Consider the following 18897-nt stretch of genomic DNA (forward strand, 5'->3'; position numbering starts at 1 on the left):
CTTGCCATGTACTTGTATAGCTTGCACAGCTGATGAATTACAGACTGCTTGAGGATGTTCTTCGTCTTGGTGTGGTTTGTGTTGTTTTTGTTTGGTTGTGGGGGTTTTTTTGGTGGTGGTTTTTTGTTTAAGGTAACCCGTGGGTTAATGTATTCAAACAGACATTGCTGTAAAGAATGTGTTCTTTTTGGATTGGGAGATTTTATTATCTTCCTCTGGCTGATTTAATGCTCTTCGTTAGAGGAAAAGACATTATAATACAAGGTCTTTCTTCAGGTTAGAAGTTTTAACCATTAACATAAAGCAGAGCTGTTCAGAAGCTGCTTTTTTTTTTGCTCTAAGAACTAGAGTGTAGTTATGAGTGGATGTTTGTTTCATTAATTACCAGCTGCTCCTGATTTAAGTAACTGTCCTTTGATGTTTTGCAGTATCTTTGGATAACTGTCCTTTGGGCAAAGTAAAAAGAAAGCAAAAATTAGAAAGGGAGTCCTTAACATTCCCTTGGTAGAAACAAGCTGCTAATAAATGGCAAGCTCAACCTTTCTGTCTCCTTCCCTTCTACCCAGCGTGGCAAAATACATGAAAAGAGCTTAAAATCTAGCAAAATCTTGAGTGAAGAAAAATTATTTGAGTTCTAAATACTCCTAAACTTCTAAGTTGTACCATATGTTTTGTGTGTGATCTGTTATCAGTACTCTTGAATAAACGTTGAGCTATGTTGACTGCAAAATATCCAGGAAGTAGCATTTCTGGAGAAGGACTTAGTGAAAATTTTGGTTTTTTTTTTCTTCAAGATTCCCCTGCCCCATCTAAGTAGATTCGGTGAACTGTGATGTGTGACTCTAGATAAATTGCAGCAGGTGGTCGCAAATTGTGAAGAGATGAAAACTTTAGACAACTAACAATTTTGGTGTTTGCCATGGAGTTGAGGCCTCTTTTTTTCTTTTTGCTTAATGTGCAAAACCCAAAAGAAAATTTTGCCTGGCTACAGGTCAGCATTGATAATATATGTATAAATTAGTTCTATTTTATGCAAAAGTTTTTCTCCTCTTGGATTAAAATAGAACCAGTGTCACCAATTTAAAAACATAGAACCTATTTTCTCAGTACTTGTTTTTATTAAAAGTACTAACGTAATACAGGTTTCTGCTTTAATAACAAGCATCCAACTGTCCTCACAGCGTACCTGTAAATATCAGAAGAGAAGAAGTGTGAGAAGGAAGTTGAAAAGAAGAGACAGAAAAAGACCACTGTACTGTCAGAATAACTTTGAAATACTTCGGGGAAAAAAACAAATGTCTCCAGGCAGATTATAATAAATGAAATGTTGTAGCAGTTGTGTCTCCATGTATGTTTTTTTGCAAAACAACAACTTTGTGTAGTTATCTGTAAGTATATTTGGTAACTACACCATCCTGAGTAATATTATCTTTTTCATAGTACAAAGAGCTTTATCAGTTAGATAAGAGCCACAATGGGAGGAAAAACATATTTCCATAAACTTCGGTTTTGTAATGGCTGGACTGTAGGCTTTTCATTTATGTAGCCATCTGACTTCGTGGGAGCCTTCTGGGTAAAATTCAGTGCATGCAGGAGCGCTGTTGGCTCAACGTTTTCTTTAAAATTAAAATTACATTAAACATAATTGAGGCATTTGGGACTCTCCCCCAAAATGGTCAAATACATGGTTTCTTATGCCTTGCCTCATTACTACCTTGTAATAAGGTAATCTTATTACAAGGTGCCAGTTTTCTTATGAAGTACAGCCAGAGAACTATTTCAGAATGTGCATTTTGGAATTTTTTTTCTGATGGTGACAGCTTGTGAGAGATTCAGGAAATGCCCTTATTTCATGATCCTTTGTGATCCTAGTGATACTGTCAACCTCATGGGAGGGAAAAGCCCCATTGTGTTGATTACACAAAAGAAAGCATGGCAATAGATGACAAGATCCATTTGCAAAATGATACATAAATACCTTGATACGTAAAGCTGCAGGTAAATATATGATCTAATTTAGGTCAGTAATTAATGAAATTACTGTTGAATTTTACTGAAACGGGATCATCACAGTTTCTGTAAAGAAACGAGAGGTGTGATTATAGCCCAGAGAGGATAGGTCAGCGAAAAGAAGAGGTGGCAGTGGAAGGGATATTTGCCTGTTACCTTCAGAGGACAGAAAGAAGCATGGGTAGCCTTGACTCTTAGCAGCTGCTACCTTCCAAAACAATTATTTTGGAAATAGATGGAGACCAAATCAAAGTTTCTCAATTAAACAGAAGTATTTCTTAATTGCATATCCTTCTGGCAGCAATTAATACTACCAAATTAATTCATGTTATTCCTGAGGCCAGTGATAAATTTGATTTATTAGATTGTTGAGAAATGAAGTTGGTGATTCATGTTTTACTTTGCTTGTTTTGTTACATCACTCTTGAGCAGTCCATCCTCTGACTTCATTTGGCTTCCCAAAGCCTTATCCAATCTCAGTTACTCGTACCAAGCAAAAGATGTTGGCAATCAGAGCCACAGCATTAAGCATCTTGCACAATAAAAACATAAAACCTAAGTTGTGGCTAGAGAGACAATTTCAAAAATTAAATTGAGCAGATTAAATAACGTCACCAGAGCTGCTCTGTGTGTGTCATCTAGCTTTTTCTTACGGGTTCTGCAAGAACCGAGTTGAAGATTAACCTCTAAAATACCATCCATAGAGGTCTTCCCTCTTGGGTTGCTGTATGTAGTAAAAGACTATTACCTAAATGGTTTTATCTACACGTGGGGAGCAACAGGGGAGTAGAAGGGAGTGGAAAACCAAATCCAGATGCTAGAAACAATTCTGAATATTTTCTGTTTCGGAGTGCATTTTATTAAACCTTAGTATTAGATTTTTCAAAAGTGCTGATCAGTCATGGATCTCTTCTTGAAGGTGAACTGAAGTTTTTCTGGGTTGTGACTTCAAAAGCATCTATTTATTCATCTGAGATGTTACATTGACTTACTCTTATTCAGCTGTGTGTGCATTTGAGTTTTCAGCACGTTATTTTCTTAAAACATTGTCATTTGCCTTACATTGGTGGTATGTGGAGTAACATGGCCTTGAAATTTACTTTTGAAGGACTCACTGAATAACTAGGGATTTCTTCACAATTAAATCTTTAATAAGGTCATAATTCATATCTTCAGGGTGCTACATAAATACTAATTTTCATAATCCCCCTGTGGATAGTGAAAGCAAGTATTGTCCCCGTTTTCCTGTCGGTAAAACTGAGAATGAGGCAAAAACACTTATCAAAGGCTGGAGAAGAGATGAGTAGCTGAAGGTAGGATAGAGTTCAGAAAGTCCCTGGTTCTTAGGACATCATATTAAGCAGTTTCTCTTCAACGTGCAGAATGACTGTGCTTCGTAGAGAGTGGATAGACGTGCTGTGAGGAAAGGAGTTGCTTTCTTTACAAGTTGTAGAGCATAAAACTAGGCAATAAAATGTGCTACTTCGCATGGCAAACTGACTGTTTTTAGAATAGCTTTGTCCAATGCTCCACCTTTCTGTATGCAATCAGGACACCTACGAAGGAAGAGTTTGTCATCTCCCTGATAGTCTGGTTATGCAGTAACTCAGAATTCTAAATGTAACAAAGGTCAGAAGACTTTTTCTGTTGTTTGCCCTAATAGCGTTTTGCCATCTGATGTATAAAATCTTCAGAAGGCAGTATAGGTGCATATATCACAATGTCTGAAGGAGGGAAGTCATGTCTGCGTGCTGGAAAAGGCTACTGATGAAAATCACAGGACAGAGATTGCAGGCACTGCTTTCTACATGGCTTCCTAAATTAACAGCAGATGCATGCAGATTCCTCAGCATTTTATAGCAGCGAAAAGGAAGGTACACAGGCTGAGGAAGTCTGAACAGCCCTCTGAATGAAAAGATTACGTCTGCCCTTATGAGACACTTGCAGATTGGATGATTGAAATAAATGCTTTTATGAAGTTGGTGCACACAAAGTACCAAGTCCAGGTCCGCAGTCTGAATTTGTTTCTGCCTCTCTTTTGGAGTAGGATTTTTCTGTCTCTGATAAGGTTTAGAGAAGCTCTGTCACACACTGTCTCCACCCTGAAAGGATAATGCGGGTGAAATAATTATATTTATGTCTAAATATTTTTTTTCTTTTCCCTCAGCTTTTAGAAGATGATCCGTGGCCACGGCTGAATGCTTCTGAGCCTATTCCTCCCCTCATGCATAGCAACATGATCTCAGAAAAGTATTTAGAGCTGCCAAACGAGATTGCCAAAAGCAATTTACCTTCATCAGGAGCAACCCTGAAGGATTCAGGCCCACAGGAGGAGAAGTGCAGCAAAGCGTTGGCTTTGAGGATACACGAATCCTACAGTAATGGTTTGTCGGTCAGTCTCTCCCCTTCCAACTCCGCAAATGCAGGCACGGACCAAAAAGGCTTCAAGGTGTCTCCTAATGGCCAAACAAAAGCCCAAGATGCAGAGAGGACACCCACAGCAAACTTTAAAAGGACATTGGAAGAATCCAACTCTGGCCCAGCTATGAAGAAGCCGAGACGTGGCCTGAGTCGAAACATTGGTGTCCAACCAGAAGGCATGTCCACAACTCCACAGCGCAAAAACTCAAACAAGCTGACCATGCGACGCAGCCTGCGGGGCCAGAAGAAGCTCAGCAATTCGCTCTTCCACCCGCCCAGGAAAGCAGTCTGCGTTTGCTGAAGGGCGTTTGCGTAAGGAAGTGTATTTTGGTCTGATTAGAATTTTAAAGTTGGTGCAGAAGTCTGAAACTCTTCCTGTTTATCTTTTTTTAAAGTAGAAACTTTTTTTGGTATCAAACAGCTTTATCCCAGCCTTGTACTTGCTTGTATTATAACTGTGAATTTTGTAGATGTGTAGGGTATAAGTCACTGTAAAATGTGTGTAAATTTGTATTCCTTCATATAAATGTAGTCTCTTTTCTTCCTTGTATAATTGTTACAGCGGGGCTAAACCTTGTTTTAAAAAAAAAAATAATCCTTTTTGTTAATTTACTAAAGTCATGAATTTGTATACGCTTCTTGTGATGAGAATTTCACAACTTTTTAACTAAAGTAAATTATTAAACAGAATGGAAGATATGTATTTTCGTAGTACTATATGTTCCACCTAAAGTGTGTCTTTTAGAGAATACACTAGGTCTATATTTTGTTTTTAAATTTTAGATTTCTCTACTCAGAAATGAAATGTATGTGGAAGCAGAGATATTGAGTCTTGCTTTACACAGCTCAATGTCGATTTCTTTATGTTAATTAAAATACTATGCAGTATCTTATTTAGTTGTATTTTTTGTACCATTAATCGTCAAAGTATTTAGCAAAAAAGTGTGTGTGTTAAAACTCCAACTCCCAAAAGCATCCTATAAAGCCATTCCCATCCCCTGTTATAAATGACATTTTTATCCAGGCATAAATATATGCCCCACGGAGGCATGAATTTCCTGCTATTCCAATACTGATGGTGCTGCTAATACCTTTCAACGTAAGTTCTTAAATTATTTTATGACTATTTTCATTGAATATGTGGACCATGTGTATGTTCACCTAAATAAAACATGTGAAAATTTGATGGGGGTGCCTTTTTTTTTTAATTTCAAGCTTAAGTTCTGTTGAGCACATCCATATTTATTTTGCATTCATTAAAATCTAATCCTCTCCCCTTCTTCACTGTGGCTACGTAGCTTATGAAGCAAGACATCCCACCTAGTTTTATTATGGAACTGGTCTTGGCACTTTATACTGAATGTTTGTTAAACGGTAGAAATATATATAACCTGCATTTTTTTTAATGAGGAAGTAAAAGGCCAGTATTTTATTCCAGTAGCTAGGGTGGTATTTATAGAATCTAATTCTTTACTGCTGGGACAATAAAACATGGGTTGAAATCGGGCCTGCTATCTATATATGTTACCATGGTTACGGAAATCCTAGAGGGAATCGTGCATTTTCTGAAAATGTATAATTCTCTTTCATCCATCCTGCGAATGCAGCACCATCTTAGAAGATGAAAGTAATGGTCTGCCAAATTGGATCCTTAAAGAATTTATTTCTCTGTATATGGAATATAACTTACAGTTAACAATAAAGTTCTGCTATAACTGATGTTGAAATTATACACCATATATGGGGGGGAAGTATATAGAGGCTAGCAGCAGCTGTATGTACTTTCCTAGCAAGTCTTGGCAACAAAGTAAGTAAAGGTCTATTTTCAATTTAACCTCATGCTATTCAACCTTTTAAAGAGGACTGGTCACAATAAAGATGCGAGTATAGCATGTTAGTTAGATGAGTACCTGTATTGCTGCTTATAATGTAAATATGCAAAAGAAAAAAGACTATAGCAATTTTCCCAGGTTTTTTGCTCCATGTAGAACCAATTTTAAATTTTCATCCGATTCTGCTGCACTCCTAAATGTGTGCCTCGTTCTCCCACATTCCCTTCCAACAGTTCTAGACTTGGCCTGCTCCAGCTGGAGGGGCAGACATTGGCTTTATTCATTTTTAATAAACTAGACAAAACCTACAGTTTTTCCTGGGAAAGCTGCTGGGTGATGGTGAGTGTTAAACATTCAAAGCTTCTCTGCAGTAGATGTAAACTGACTTACTGATACAAACTGGCAGCAGTTTACTCTTGTGTACGCTTTGCCCACCTACGTATCATTTGTCTTCTCTGAAATTATCAAAGCCAAGACAGGGAAGTGCAGAATTTACAGCTAATGTGGACACACTCTCCTTTTCATAAAATCAAGTCTGAGTTACACCAACTTTTTCTTCTTGTGAAATAAAGCTCCAATATGTGCAAAAGCACAGTTCTGCATCAAGAAGCTGAAACCATACGTGACTTGCATCACCCTGTTGCACTTGCCTGAAGAAAAAAAAAACCCTGTAGCACTACTTTTCTTCCAGAGGACAATTCTCCTGGAGGGCAACTTAGAGTTGGGAGGCCACGCTTGGAATTGGAATTTCAGGATGAGGGGAACAAATGGTTACTCTTCTCTGGTAATAGGTACTCTGTGAAGAAGCGTGCTGCGTTACGCTTTTCAGTCATCGTGTTAATTTTTTTGATACTTCGATTATGGCTTTTGGTTACAGAAGTCGGGGTAGATTCCCACAACAGGTCACCCAATCCCCACTTTGAGGTGCCCGCTCCCTGGAACCCACGAGCCGGAGGCCCAGGCTCCCCGACGGACACCCGACCGGCTGCGAAGGCGGTTCCCCAGCGCCCGCCGAGTGCGTCACCCTCGGGAATCCGCAGCGCCGGACACCCGCAGACATCCCTCTGCTCGGGGCAGCGGCCAAAACAAACACGCTCTGGGGGACGCCTGCTGCTCCCTCTCAGGGGCCGCGGCCGTAGGCGCCTCCTGAAGCCCCCGCGCTGCCGCCTGAGGGGCGGCCTCGACCCCCAGGCCCCTCACCCCGCCCGCTCTCCCTGCCATGTTGCTCGCTGCGCGCTTCCACCGCCGCCCCGCGCGGGCACGGAGCGGAGCCGGGCCCAGGCCGCCCCCCCCGCCCCGCTCACCTCCCCCGGCCTCAGCCCGAGGGCAAACAGCCCGCCCTGACGGACCCGCCGCCCGCCTCGCCCCGCTCAGCGCCCGGCACCGCCCCCGCCGCTGCGTCACCGCGCACGGCCGCGCGGAAGGTAAACACTTCGCTAACGCTTCGCAGGGGCGGGGCCTTCCCCGCCAATTGGCTGCTCGGCGCGTGACGCATCGGCCCGCAGCTCCGCCTCCGCCCACGTGCGCGGGACTGGCGCGGCGGCTCTCGCGAGATCTCGATGTAAACAAAGCTGCGGGTGGGGGCAGCGCCGGCCGCCTTTCGCCGTCTCAACCGAGCTTGGGGCGCAGCCGTCCTCCGTGTCCCCCGCGCCCCGCCCAGTGCTGGGAAGCGGGGTTGGTGGTTGGCCGGCAGCGGGGAGCGGCCCGCCTTCGGAGCCATCTGATTGGCTAGCAGCGCGCGGTGCGCTGGGTGTCATTCCCCGTGGGGGTCCCAAACACTGTCAGTGAGGAGCCGGGCGGAGGCGAGAGGCGGCAGGTGAGGGGGACGGGGCGGCCGCCGGCGGGGCCGGGCCCGGGAGCGCTGGGCTCGGGCTGGGGCGGGCCCGGGCTCTGGGGGAGCGCTGCGGCCGGCTCTGAGGGCGGGTGTGGAGGTGTGGGGCCGGGGCGCTGGGGGAGGGCGGGGGCCGGCGGGTCAGGGCAGGTGCCGGCCGGCGGGCGGGAGCCTGAGGGGGGGGTCACCGGCGGTCGGCCCGGGAGGGCGCGGGGCGTTTGGAGAGGGGCGTCCGGCGGGTCTCGGCGCCTCCCCGGATGGCCGCGGCCTGATTCAGCGGGCGGCAGCCGGGGGAGAGGCCGGTCAGGTTGGAGCGTTTTGTTCTGGAGTTGCCCAATAGCGGGTGGTTGAGGGCGCCCAGGGCTTCCCGGCAGCCTCCTTCCTGGGGCCGGTGCTCCCGCACGGCAAAGCCCCGGTGTCGCAACTTCTCAGGTGCTCGGAGTTGCGGTGCAGGTGACAGCACTCGCGTCCTGCTGGGTTAGGGCGTAACGTGAGGAGATTATTGCCTTCACGTGCCATTTTTCCTTTTAAGGTTGCTTGGTTGTCAAACTCCAGTTGTATTGCTGAGTGATGTTTTGTTATTGATTGCTGTGGGGCTAAGCGTTTATCCGTGCCTCCCTTAATGAGGTGGCCCTTACGAAGACTGCCCAAACATGAAGTGGTGCTGATGACCGATACCATGTTGGGGATTTGGCTTTTTCTCTCAGTTTATGTACTGGTCCTTGGTTTGGGGCGGGGGGGACGGTGGAGCGGGTGAATGGCAGGCTGAAGAGGTGGCCGGGATCTGTGATGCTCCTCAAGTGTTTTTTGCCTTTAGGAATGTTATGCTGCATTTTCACATGGAAGAACAGAAGTGTGAAGAAAAACTTGAAGGCACAAAAAGCTGACATAGAAAAAATATAATGTGTTCCATCACGCTTTTTGTGTTGGCTTCAATGGAACCCATTATGGATTTTCAAGAGTACAATACACTGCATTTGTGATTGTACACGATTTTTATATAATTATTTTCTAAGACAACAGCTCATTAGTAAATAATAGTCTTAAATAATGCTGATAATAACTGTGTACCTGTACCTCTGTCTTCAATGTACGGTTTGAAGAAATTTTTCTACTTTATCGTGTAGGTTTGTGTTCTTTTTTGCTTTCACATACATTGCAGGAGTTGTAGTGATTGAGATACTGAAAAAAGAATTTTTTTTTTTTAAGAGTGCTGTATAGGGTCATAGTGCTTTACAGGTTTGTATAAGTCAAGTTTCCTTCTTCAAGAGGTTTTTATCATCCTGAAGAATATGTCAAGAACTAGTGTAATCCTGATACAAATTATTATTGAAAAGAAATGTGTTTCTTACAGGTGTCTGCAAAGAAACAATGGCGACAGAATCTCCACGCCGCCCTAGTCGATGTACTGGAGGAGTGGTTGTTCGCCCACAAGCGGTCACGTAAGCACGTTCTAGAAGAATAGCCCTTATTTGAAATAGTTTTTTATCTTCTTGTAGAAGAAGAACCTAGCCTGAATTTTCTTTCAAAGCTAGCTGTGAGGGCTTTTGTTGACAGTATGGTTTTGTGGCAGTGAGTATTTTCCAATAAGATAAAGTAAACGGATGTTGCATTCCTGTCTCCTAGGACTGTGCAGGTCAAACTGGCTCCCTAAATGGGATACTTTTAGCTTAATACACCAAAACCCTCAAAATGTACATTTTAAAGATGATTACTTTATCTTGCCATGTTTTGTTGTTTGTTTACACAAATTTTGTTTTCTGTACAAACACTACACTAGCTGTAGATCAATTATTGCAAACTTCTTCCTTAGGCTAGAAGGAACGTGTGTAGCATGTTCCTTTCTTGCTGTTCTTTTTAATAATACCTTGTCACAGGAGTGGATATATTAAAACATATAAGCCTGTCATTAAAGTCCTTCGGTAAGTAGAACTGTGGATTCTAATTTTTTTTGCTTAAGAGAACAAAACCAAGAACAAAGGAAGAAGCTACCTCTCTCCAGTCAGAGCACATAAGAGACCATTTTTTTGCTTGGGCATCCTTATTTTCATTGTGTTCACATGAAAATACCTTCATGACAAAAGAGCTTAGTAAGACAGTCTAGAAGATTTATGGTCTCGTCTTTGTTAAAGGATTTTTGTAGCAGTTTTTCTTTTTTCTGGGAATGTTTATACTGCTGAATTGTTGCTGCAAAATGGCACTGTATTGAAATGTTCACTTGTACTATAGGTTTCAGCAGCTATTAGTTTGCCGCTGGAGATAGCTGTGTATTTCAACATCAACATTCATTTTATTTTTACTAGGGAGCACAAGAAACCTGTCATTGTAGCACAAAAATTTGTATTAGAGGTTTGTCTTACAGCCATGTGATAGAATAAGCGTTTTTTTATGTTGCAGAATTTCTCCACAAATGCATTTCTTCAAAGTACGCTTTAAAAATATAGTAATAGAAAAACACTAAGAATAAGAGTATCTGTTTTTTTGTTTTATTAAATATGGTGGCTTGTTCTTGAGGTAAATCTTTTCACCTCAAAAATTTCAGTCTTTTTGATGAGAGTTTGTGTATGTTGAGCAGCCTGCAGCCGCATTCTGCTGCTTATGTTGAACTCCTAGATTCTTACCAACAGAAGATTTTTTTTTTTGGTGTGTTTTGTTGTTGTTTTGGTTGTTTTTAAGCACTCTAAAGTCTTGGAAGTTTTTCAACTTCAGGAGGAATTTAGAGTGCATACACGGAATAAAACATTTCCCAAACATCAACTTTGTTTCAAGGTGTACTTGGGGGGAGAGGGGAAAAAAAAGGACTCATTTCATGAGCTGAAAAATGAAGACAGTATGACTCTTGCTGGTAGGCATTCACATGAGAACTTCAAACACTGTATTTAATACTATACCTGTAGACAAGTATTATTACTAGGTAATAAAGGGCTCTGAAGGTATACAAAGACAGTTTTGGTGACCTACATAAATCAAAGAAGAATCAGCACTAGAAACCACAGCTCATTTATAAGGCCTCAGCTTAAAGCAGTAAGACGAACTTTGATGCAGTAATCCTTGGATTGCTGAACAAAATCTAGCTTTGTCATGAGTCAGAATAAGCTTCCTAAAATTTAAAGCTTTATGGTTTAGATTTATCTTTGTTTTTAGAGAGGAGTCAGCCAGTTAACCTGATCCAGGTGTTGCAGCATTTGACTTGAAGTATCTTCTGTATTGCTGTGTATAGGGCAGAGTACTTAATTCTTAAATACTAAACACTCCAATTTCTGTTAAAAGAATCTTACACAGCACAGTTTCAGAAAGCACGAAGAAAGCATATGTGCCTTTGGGCATCAAGAGTCTAGATCTAAACCTAGTTTATGATCTAGTTTACGATTTTTCTTTGTTGCTATTAGAAATCTTGAGTTAGCACAGGAAAAATTGCTACCAATATAAAAATTAATTTAGGGGCTGCCAAAGCTGTTACCTAAAGAGTTTATTTAAAAAAAAATTGTTTCAGACTTTATGAAGATAGTTCTTGTTGCCAGCATGTTTCGGTATTACTCATTACAGAAAGCACAAACTTTTTGCGTAGTTTCAACACCGTCTGTCTAATATAGTCAACCCACATTGTACGTTGCTCAGCAGTTACACAAGAGACTCGCTGCTCACGCAGGGATAAGCTAATAAAAGCATTAGTTTAAATCTATCAGAACAAATGTATCTTGCGCTATATGCTATTCTAAATCATTGCTGCTAATGAACTTCCAAGAAGGAATAAGCTTCCCAAGCTATAAAATCTTGCCTGAAAATACCTCCTTACTATTCTTAGTCAGGGTTTTGTTCCACCTGCTGCCCCCAAGTGCTACCTCTTACTTCATCATCGTACATAATGCATAGGAGGTCTTAAAGTTTACTTGCACCTCAAGGAGAGCTCCAGCCCTTGGCTTAAGTCCTCACCTTCATGTTGTAATAGCCAAATCAAGTAGAAAAATACTTAAAAATAACTTCCGAATGCCTGTTCTATTTTAGTCACCCACTCTGATGTGGAGAACATGGTTTATTTGACTGTTATAATTTATACTTTCCCCCCATGCGGTTATTTCATAAACAGGTATCACTTACCTTTTTACAGACTTTTAGGCTGCTATTTATATTATCAGAGTTTTTGGCAGTATGTTAAGTAACTGCATTGCATAATTAGTGTTTTCCTTTGTACTAAAGATCGTGCATGCTTTTCCTCTGGTGATATGTTTTATTTAATATATTCATAACCATTTCTGAACTTCAGTGGTACTTAAAAATTCTCTTTCTGTTTTCAAGGGAACAGTCATATATGGAAAGCGTTGTTACGTTTCTGCAAGATGTTGTGCCACAGGTATGTGTGGATCTTGAAAACTATTTTTTCGGTGTACAAGCAGTTGAAGTGTGTGTCGGGTAGACCAAAATACCATTGAAAAACTAAAAAAATTTTTGTTTTTTTGAATGTGAATCTTGAGACCAGGGTTTTGAAAGCGTAGACTGCATACCATCTGAAAAATGGGCCTACAGATTTCCTCTGATAGGTAATAATTTAAATGAAAAACTTAGCTATGCAGAAGTTGAAGAATTACAATATACATAGCAGGAAGAAGATTGCAGCCTTTTCCTATGATAATTTTGGCAATGGAATAGTTGGGGAGGGGAGAGACTGGGCATAATACTGGCTCTGCCTCTTACAAATACGTTTTTTCTGGGTTGTAGTTGGAAACCTATGTATGAACCCTGGCTGGATTGGTGTTAGAACAACTTGGTAGATGAACTTTGTCACCTTAACTTTTGTCATTGGCTGAAAAGGAGAAAGAATTTGCCTCCTTTACTGCCTCTTTTTTATCTTATTTCCTTAATAGCCTCAGAGCGTCCTGGCTGCTGCGGGACTGTGGAGCTCTGCCTAACCTGTTGTTCTTCAGTGTGCTGAGTTTTGCAAAACAGGAGTCCTCACTCTGTGTTTTTGTGTTTGGGTTCCCCCCCCGCCCCCCATTTCTGGGATATTCCTCTCTGGAGAGCAACTATGATGCTTATGTCTGCTCTTGGTTATAGTTTTCACAGGTAGCAGCAGCATGAAACCGGAATGGTCGCTTCTGTATTGCTCATGGGCCTCTCAGTAGCAGAGGGAAACAAATTGTGTTTTGTTACTCTTTGGGAAAGCTGCAGTCAGTAGTGGAGAAGCATTGCAGCTAGTTGTCTGTAGCCTCAGGAAACTGTCTTGGTTCTTGATTGAAGGAATGTCTTGGTTAGTTAGTCATGAATTTCCTCAATAATAATATAAAAAAAATTCCCGTCACTAATATTAATTTGTGAAATGCATTTTGGACTCATGGTCAAAATTAAAAATAGTCAAACTTTCATTGAAAAGATTGCTGCATTCCGTGCACGCCCCCGTTTTTTCCCCTCTGTAGTTAAAGGATACAGTCTGTGTTTTATTTTACAAATCAGTTTGCCTTGGAAGCATGGAATGTGATTTGTTTTGAAAAGTAATACCCACACTTATTTTTTAAATTTGTATTTTTAGTTCATGTTATTGCTTTTCTGGCATGTATAAAGTGATTATACAAGCTCTTTTCATATTTAATCCAAAGTACTGCACAGTATTTTGTTATAATTCATTTGGAAATTATGGTATTTCTACTGTAGCTCACGTTCTTACTACCACAGTTTCTCCTGAGAACTGTAAAACTTGCAATTTGGAAACACTGCACGTCTCCTTCACAGTTTCTTTTTGTATCTCATCTTTTTATGGGAATCTGTAGAACACAGAACAGAAACATGGATCTGTTCTACTGGAATTATAGTTCATTCTCTTTTAAATGGCTATATTAAAGATGTCACAAATAGAACAAAAACATGTCAGTAACATAAACTGTGTAGTAAAGGTTTCTTTCTTTCCTCAATCTTGCTTACAAAGCTTTTAAGTGAATTAAAAAGAATTTTAAAAGTAAAAATGCCTCACGTGAGAACCTCTAACGTTGCTTTTATAAGTAGTGTACAACTGCTGAAGTTAAAGATTGTAGAAGCCACTGTGTTTTAGCTTGACTAAATTGCTACACATCACGTGGCATTTCTAACCTGCTCCAGAAGACTTGTTGTATATGTCTTGTCATTTCTACCTTAGTAACTGATGTTATGCTTCTTGAGTTATATTTAGTATGGTATATGTTGATCATATGTGGTACCATTTATTTTTGAAACAAAACCTCACAGGAATACTGGTGACAGTTAGATACACGTATCTCTGGTTTTCTTTTTTAACTTACATTGTCTCCCATGGTGTATGGGGAAAAAAGGTGTTAACCTTTATTATTTCAACTCTTTTGCTTTTTATCCAGGCCTATAGTGGTACCCCGCCAGCAGAAGAAAAAGAGAAGATCATGTGGGTCAGATTTGAAAATGCAGATTTAAATGGTATGGCTTCATTTTCCCTCACTTATTTTTGTGATGTCCATGTACAATAATTTCAGTCAGCTTTATCAGTAAGCGTTGTTGACTCAAAATAAAGTATTTCATTTCCCTGTTCTAGATAGACTAAATTCTCAGTGAATAACTGTACTTTTGTTCAATACCTGCCAAATAGAACAAATAGGCCTTGCAACTTCATCTGAAGGCAAATTAATTCTGGCTTAGGAAGAGAGGCAGATCCACGTGCCTCCCCCCTCCCCAAAAATCCATTACCTTTCCTTAAGGTAGTTGAAAACAAAGCATAGAACTGAATTTATTTAATCTACTGTTTGATTTCAAAGCCAGATTATTTAACTGTGAATCCAGTCCAGGTCCCAGTTACATTTTCAGTGGTGTGATAGAACTCATAGCAACCTGGAAAGGAAGAGCTGTTGGGGAAAATGAGCAGGGGATTCCATGATGTCTTTCAGGGAAATAATAGAGCAAAGGCACAAAGTATTCTTGTTTATCACTTCCAGTGTATCTTAATAAATCGTTGGTAAAGACTACTGACTTAGTGCAGGCAATAGATCTCCAACCTTTTTAAGAAAAAATTGTGATTTTTTACAAGCTTTTTCGAAGAGTATCAAGTAGATCCCCACTTAAGATCTGAGCTGGTTTACCTGTCTATCCTAGTTACCTGTTTTTTTCAATAAAGTTAGGGACTGAATGAGAGATGGTTGAATGCTGCTATCAGGTAGTTACTTCTAGAATTAATTGAACATCTTGGAGTTGCTTGTGGTGTGTGGCATGTGTGCCTGTCACAGCTAAGGGAACTAAGGGACTTGCCTTCTAGAGAACACTGGATTTAAGTCTTTCAGCAAACTGCTGTTTCTTGTCTGCCATCTTATTTTCCTGTCTAGAGCTCTACAGTAAAGGCTCGTTCTAGTCTCGGATAAAGTAATAGCAACCATAGCCAGAGCTGTGATGGGGAATTTTCAGCCTTTCCAAGAGGTTAATAGGGAAGATTATATGTTTTCCAGCTGTTGAAATGGCACAGAGGCTGGCAGTTCATAAATTCATGGTTATTAGAACTAGAAAAGACCTACCAACCTGTACACAGCATTATGTCCAGCTTTAGGCTACATAAGGTTTGTTTGCTTGTGGGTTTGTTTTCATTGTATGTTTATTTTTAAAAAAGTCTCAGGCATTCCTTCTTTGGGTTCTTTTCTACAGGGTAGCAAAACCTCTTTAGAATATTCCTCAGAATCCTTCATATTATGTTTAAATTTACTTTTATGCAGCCTAATCTGATTGGGCCTGAATACATCCTCTTTCACCATCCTAAATATTTCCTCTCTCTCTTTGATGCTTGTATGCTTGCAGTTCATTCATCATGGTTGAAAATGTAGTTTTAGAGGACTTTACTCAAGAAAAGCTTAATATTTTGATTATTATGTCCTGTATCACTTTTCTTCCTGGGGATTTTCTTCTTTTGGTGAGGTTGATGTGAAGATTAATTACATAGTATCTAGAAATAGTTTTGATCAGTCTGTGCATTTGTAATTTCTGTATTTGTTAATGTTTATTTTGTTGGTCCTTTGCAAATTTTTCTCTGTTTGAAAAGTTTGCCGTGTTTTATTAATTATTGGAGAAATAATTACAGAAGTTTTTGTGGGTACAACCCACATCGTAATCCAGAAAATTTTTCTCCATCATTTTAAATTTTAATGCTTTCTAACCTCTCTGTGAAACTTTAACAAATCTCTTCTGTTTTCCTAGAAGAATATATTTCAGGATTGTTCCAGCATAAAAATTTAAACCACTTTGCTTGCTTTTACTTATGACAATGGAAACATGCATTGAGAAAACACCATCTAGTATAACTGACACCAGCCATAGTTGATCCTAACCTGTTAATAATGGCTTTGATATTTAAACCCAATTTAGATACATCAAGGAATATGGAGTTTCATGAAATACATAGCACTGGGAATGAACCACCGTTACTGCTAATGATCGGATACAGTGATGGAATGCAAGTCTGGAGCGTACCTGTAAGTACAGAGTTCACTTCCGTGCCAGAGGCTTTTTTGTTTGTAATGTTGTGTTATTACTTCAATATTTTACTTTTGATTTTTCCTATTAAAGTGGAAAGAGCCAACATTTACCATCAATGTCATATGGTTTGTATGTAATATGCTTATCTTAAGATTAATATTAAGCATAGATCAAACACTTGAATTCATGTACCTTCAGATTTGAGGGCGCTTTACAAATTATTTCTGTTAAGTAAATTTTCAGAGTCAAATTGGGAGTAGTGTTTGACATTATGGAATAGTTTGTATCCCAGAAAGGACAGAAATCTTTTTAATCTAGAGAAAGAAATAAGGGTGGAAAAATATGAAAAGAATTTGTTTGTCCCAGGAATGCAAGTATGACAGTATTAATAGTATTTTACAATCACATGTTTGTCATGTACATGATTTGCAATTTTAATTTTATTAAAGTCTATGTGTGCATATGGGTTTGATTTCATGCTGTCATATACACACCCTGCAGTTTGTGTTTCAGAGTGGTTTATGAGCACATGGTCTTAATTTGGGGAATTTCCCCCAAATTTCTTGAAGCTATAGAATAAAGTTTAATACAGTAGGTCATAAAATTCTTAAATTAAAAAAAAAAAAAAATTGCTCATAACACCTTGTCCTTCAAAATAATGTAGAGAGGATGGAGTTCTTTTCCTTTATAAAATACATTGGTTTTTTAGAAATATGTCTATTTTTTTATTACTTTATGGTTAGCTATGTAGGACGTGGTTTTATATACCAGTAGCTTAGACAGTATAATAGAAAATAATGTTAATTTGTACACTAGAAGTTAAGTTAAATTGAGTTTCATGGGAGTGTGGGAGAGCTGGCTTTTCCCCTCTTGATTGCATATTTTTAGCTGGAGTTGGGGAAGGAGAAAACTGCTGAGCTTTTGCATTTGAAGGAGGGCTTAATAGAAATGAAGTATGACCTAGTATACTTAATAAATTTCAGTATTTAGTAACTTTTTACAAAAATTTAGGAACTTTAAGCAAAGTTTAGGAACATTTTAACCAAAATATAGGAAATTTCATCTGCTTGTATGTCCTGAGAAGCTACGTCTATTTCTAACTTTCATAGCTTTATTTTTAATGGAGCAAAACATATCTTTGGATTGTTTTTGTATTTTATCTTTTTAGCACAGAAATATGTACAACATAGCAAACCTAGCTTGTCCACTCTTTTTTTTTTTTAAAATCAGCCTTACACTGGAATGACTTTGAATACTAAAAATGGGTTTACAGTATATAATTAGTTTTGTATGCTATTTTGAAGACTGATCAGTTTTATATTAGTGTACGTATCAGATCATTAAAATGGTTCAGCAAGGCTTTGCTTTGTTCATGGACGTGTATTACAGAAAACAAACATTAGGTGTCACTAAGTTACTGAGCTAAGAGAGGAAATACAACTGCAGCAGTACCAGGAGTTACAGCACAAGTTGATCAATTAGTTAGATACTGTGAGTAGTCACACAGACTTAAGCTAAAGAATTTTTATAAAACAGCTTACTTTATCCTGCTGAAATGTTCTTATCCAAATGAACACGTGTTTTCTGAAAAGTGTATGGAAGTACGTTGTGTTGACATGGGGCTTGTCCTGGCCACTCTATGATAAGAAGAGCTTTGTGTCCAGCAGAGGTTGGGTGTTTTTTCCCTCGGTGTGTGTGTATGTAACATGCCCTTGCTTTGTGGTTAGGGGAGAGTTCTGTGCATCCCTCTTAAGTGACTTTGTGTGTTTGAATGAGAGAGTGTCTCTGTCAGAGCTATCTGTATCAATGCCCTTGAGAAATTTGTTGTGAGATGGCATCTTACGTGTATAAGGAAAGCAAGAATGAAAGAAGAGTCTCAGTTCTTTGGTACGTGAACACATTACCTCGGTGTAACCTGTTCTGCATTAACTGTCTGCGTTTAAACTCTTACCCCATGGTACACTGCAGTAAGCATGAAGTAATTTGATGGAGATTACTAGTTAAACTACTTTGTTTATCCAGGCTTATGTGGACTAAGTGTGCTTACTGTATCTACTGTCAGGCAGGTAGTACAAGGTAGCTTATCCGTGTTTCCTAGGGGAAAAGAGGGGTTTTCTTTGGGTTTGTGGGTGGGTTTTTTCTTTTTTTCTTTCTTTTCTTCCCCTTCTTGTGTCTGAATTAGCCACAAGTTAGGCCACGGAATACCTGATGTTACCTTCTTTTTCGGTAGGACGATACAGCCAGGCTGTCTTTTTTCCCCCCAGTGTATTTCACTTTTTCACAAGTCCTAGATTTTGATAGTATTTAATATTTTAGGAAAAATAAGAAAAATGAAATCGCAGGACAGTTTCTCTT

The 18897-nt window shown here is 39.7% G+C and overlaps 2 protein-coding genes and 1 long non-coding RNA gene across 15 annotated transcripts in view; 2 read left to right on the plus strand and 1 right to left on the minus strand.

The window, feature by feature from the left end:
• The window catches only part of PPM1D (protein phosphatase, Mg2+/Mn2+ dependent 1D), a 27928-nt gene extending 22604 nt beyond the window's left edge, over window positions 1-5324 (plus strand). Inside the window, exon 6 of the mRNA XM_075168415.1 lies at window positions 4178-5324. Within this exon, the coding sequence (XP_075024516.1) occupies window positions 4178-4732 (555 nt within the window). The 3' untranslated portion in view covers window positions 4733-5324. The remainder of the gene's footprint in view (window positions 1-4177) is intronic.
• Window positions 5196-7646, minus strand: LOC142090476 (uncharacterized). Its single transcript, XR_012676556.1, has 2 exons — window positions 7568-7646; window positions 5196-7059 (listed from the first exon to the last, which is right to left on the minus strand). It is a non-coding gene; the product is annotated as an uncharacterized LOC142090476 (long non-coding RNA).
• Window positions 7647-7820: 174 nt separating this feature from the next.
• BCAS3 (BCAS3 microtubule associated cell migration factor) overlaps window positions 7821-18897 on the plus strand; it is a 373812-nt gene continuing 362735 nt past the window's right edge. For 11 of the 13 annotated variants that reach the window (XM_075168423.1, XM_075168422.1, XM_075168417.1 and 8 more), the window contains exons 1-5: window positions 7821-8079; window positions 9449-9536; window positions 12391-12445; window positions 14433-14508; window positions 16432-16538. In XM_075168423.1, coding sequence (XP_075024524.1) covers window positions 9466-9536; window positions 12391-12445; window positions 14433-14508; window positions 16432-16538 — 309 coding nt within the window. In that variant the 5' untranslated portion in view covers window positions 7821-8079; window positions 9449-9465. Of the gene's footprint in view, window positions 8080-9448; window positions 9537-12390; window positions 12446-14432; window positions 14509-16431; window positions 16539-18897 lie in introns of those variants that run through there. The other 2 variants (XM_075168420.1, XM_075168428.1) reach the window with 2 other exon arrangements.

The sequence above is a fragment of the Calonectris borealis genome, chromosome 19 (assembly GCF_964195595.1).
Source record: "Calonectris borealis chromosome 19, bCalBor7.hap1.2, whole genome shotgun sequence".
NCBI classification, from domain to species: Eukaryota; Metazoa; Chordata; class Aves; order Procellariiformes; family Procellariidae; genus Calonectris; species Calonectris borealis.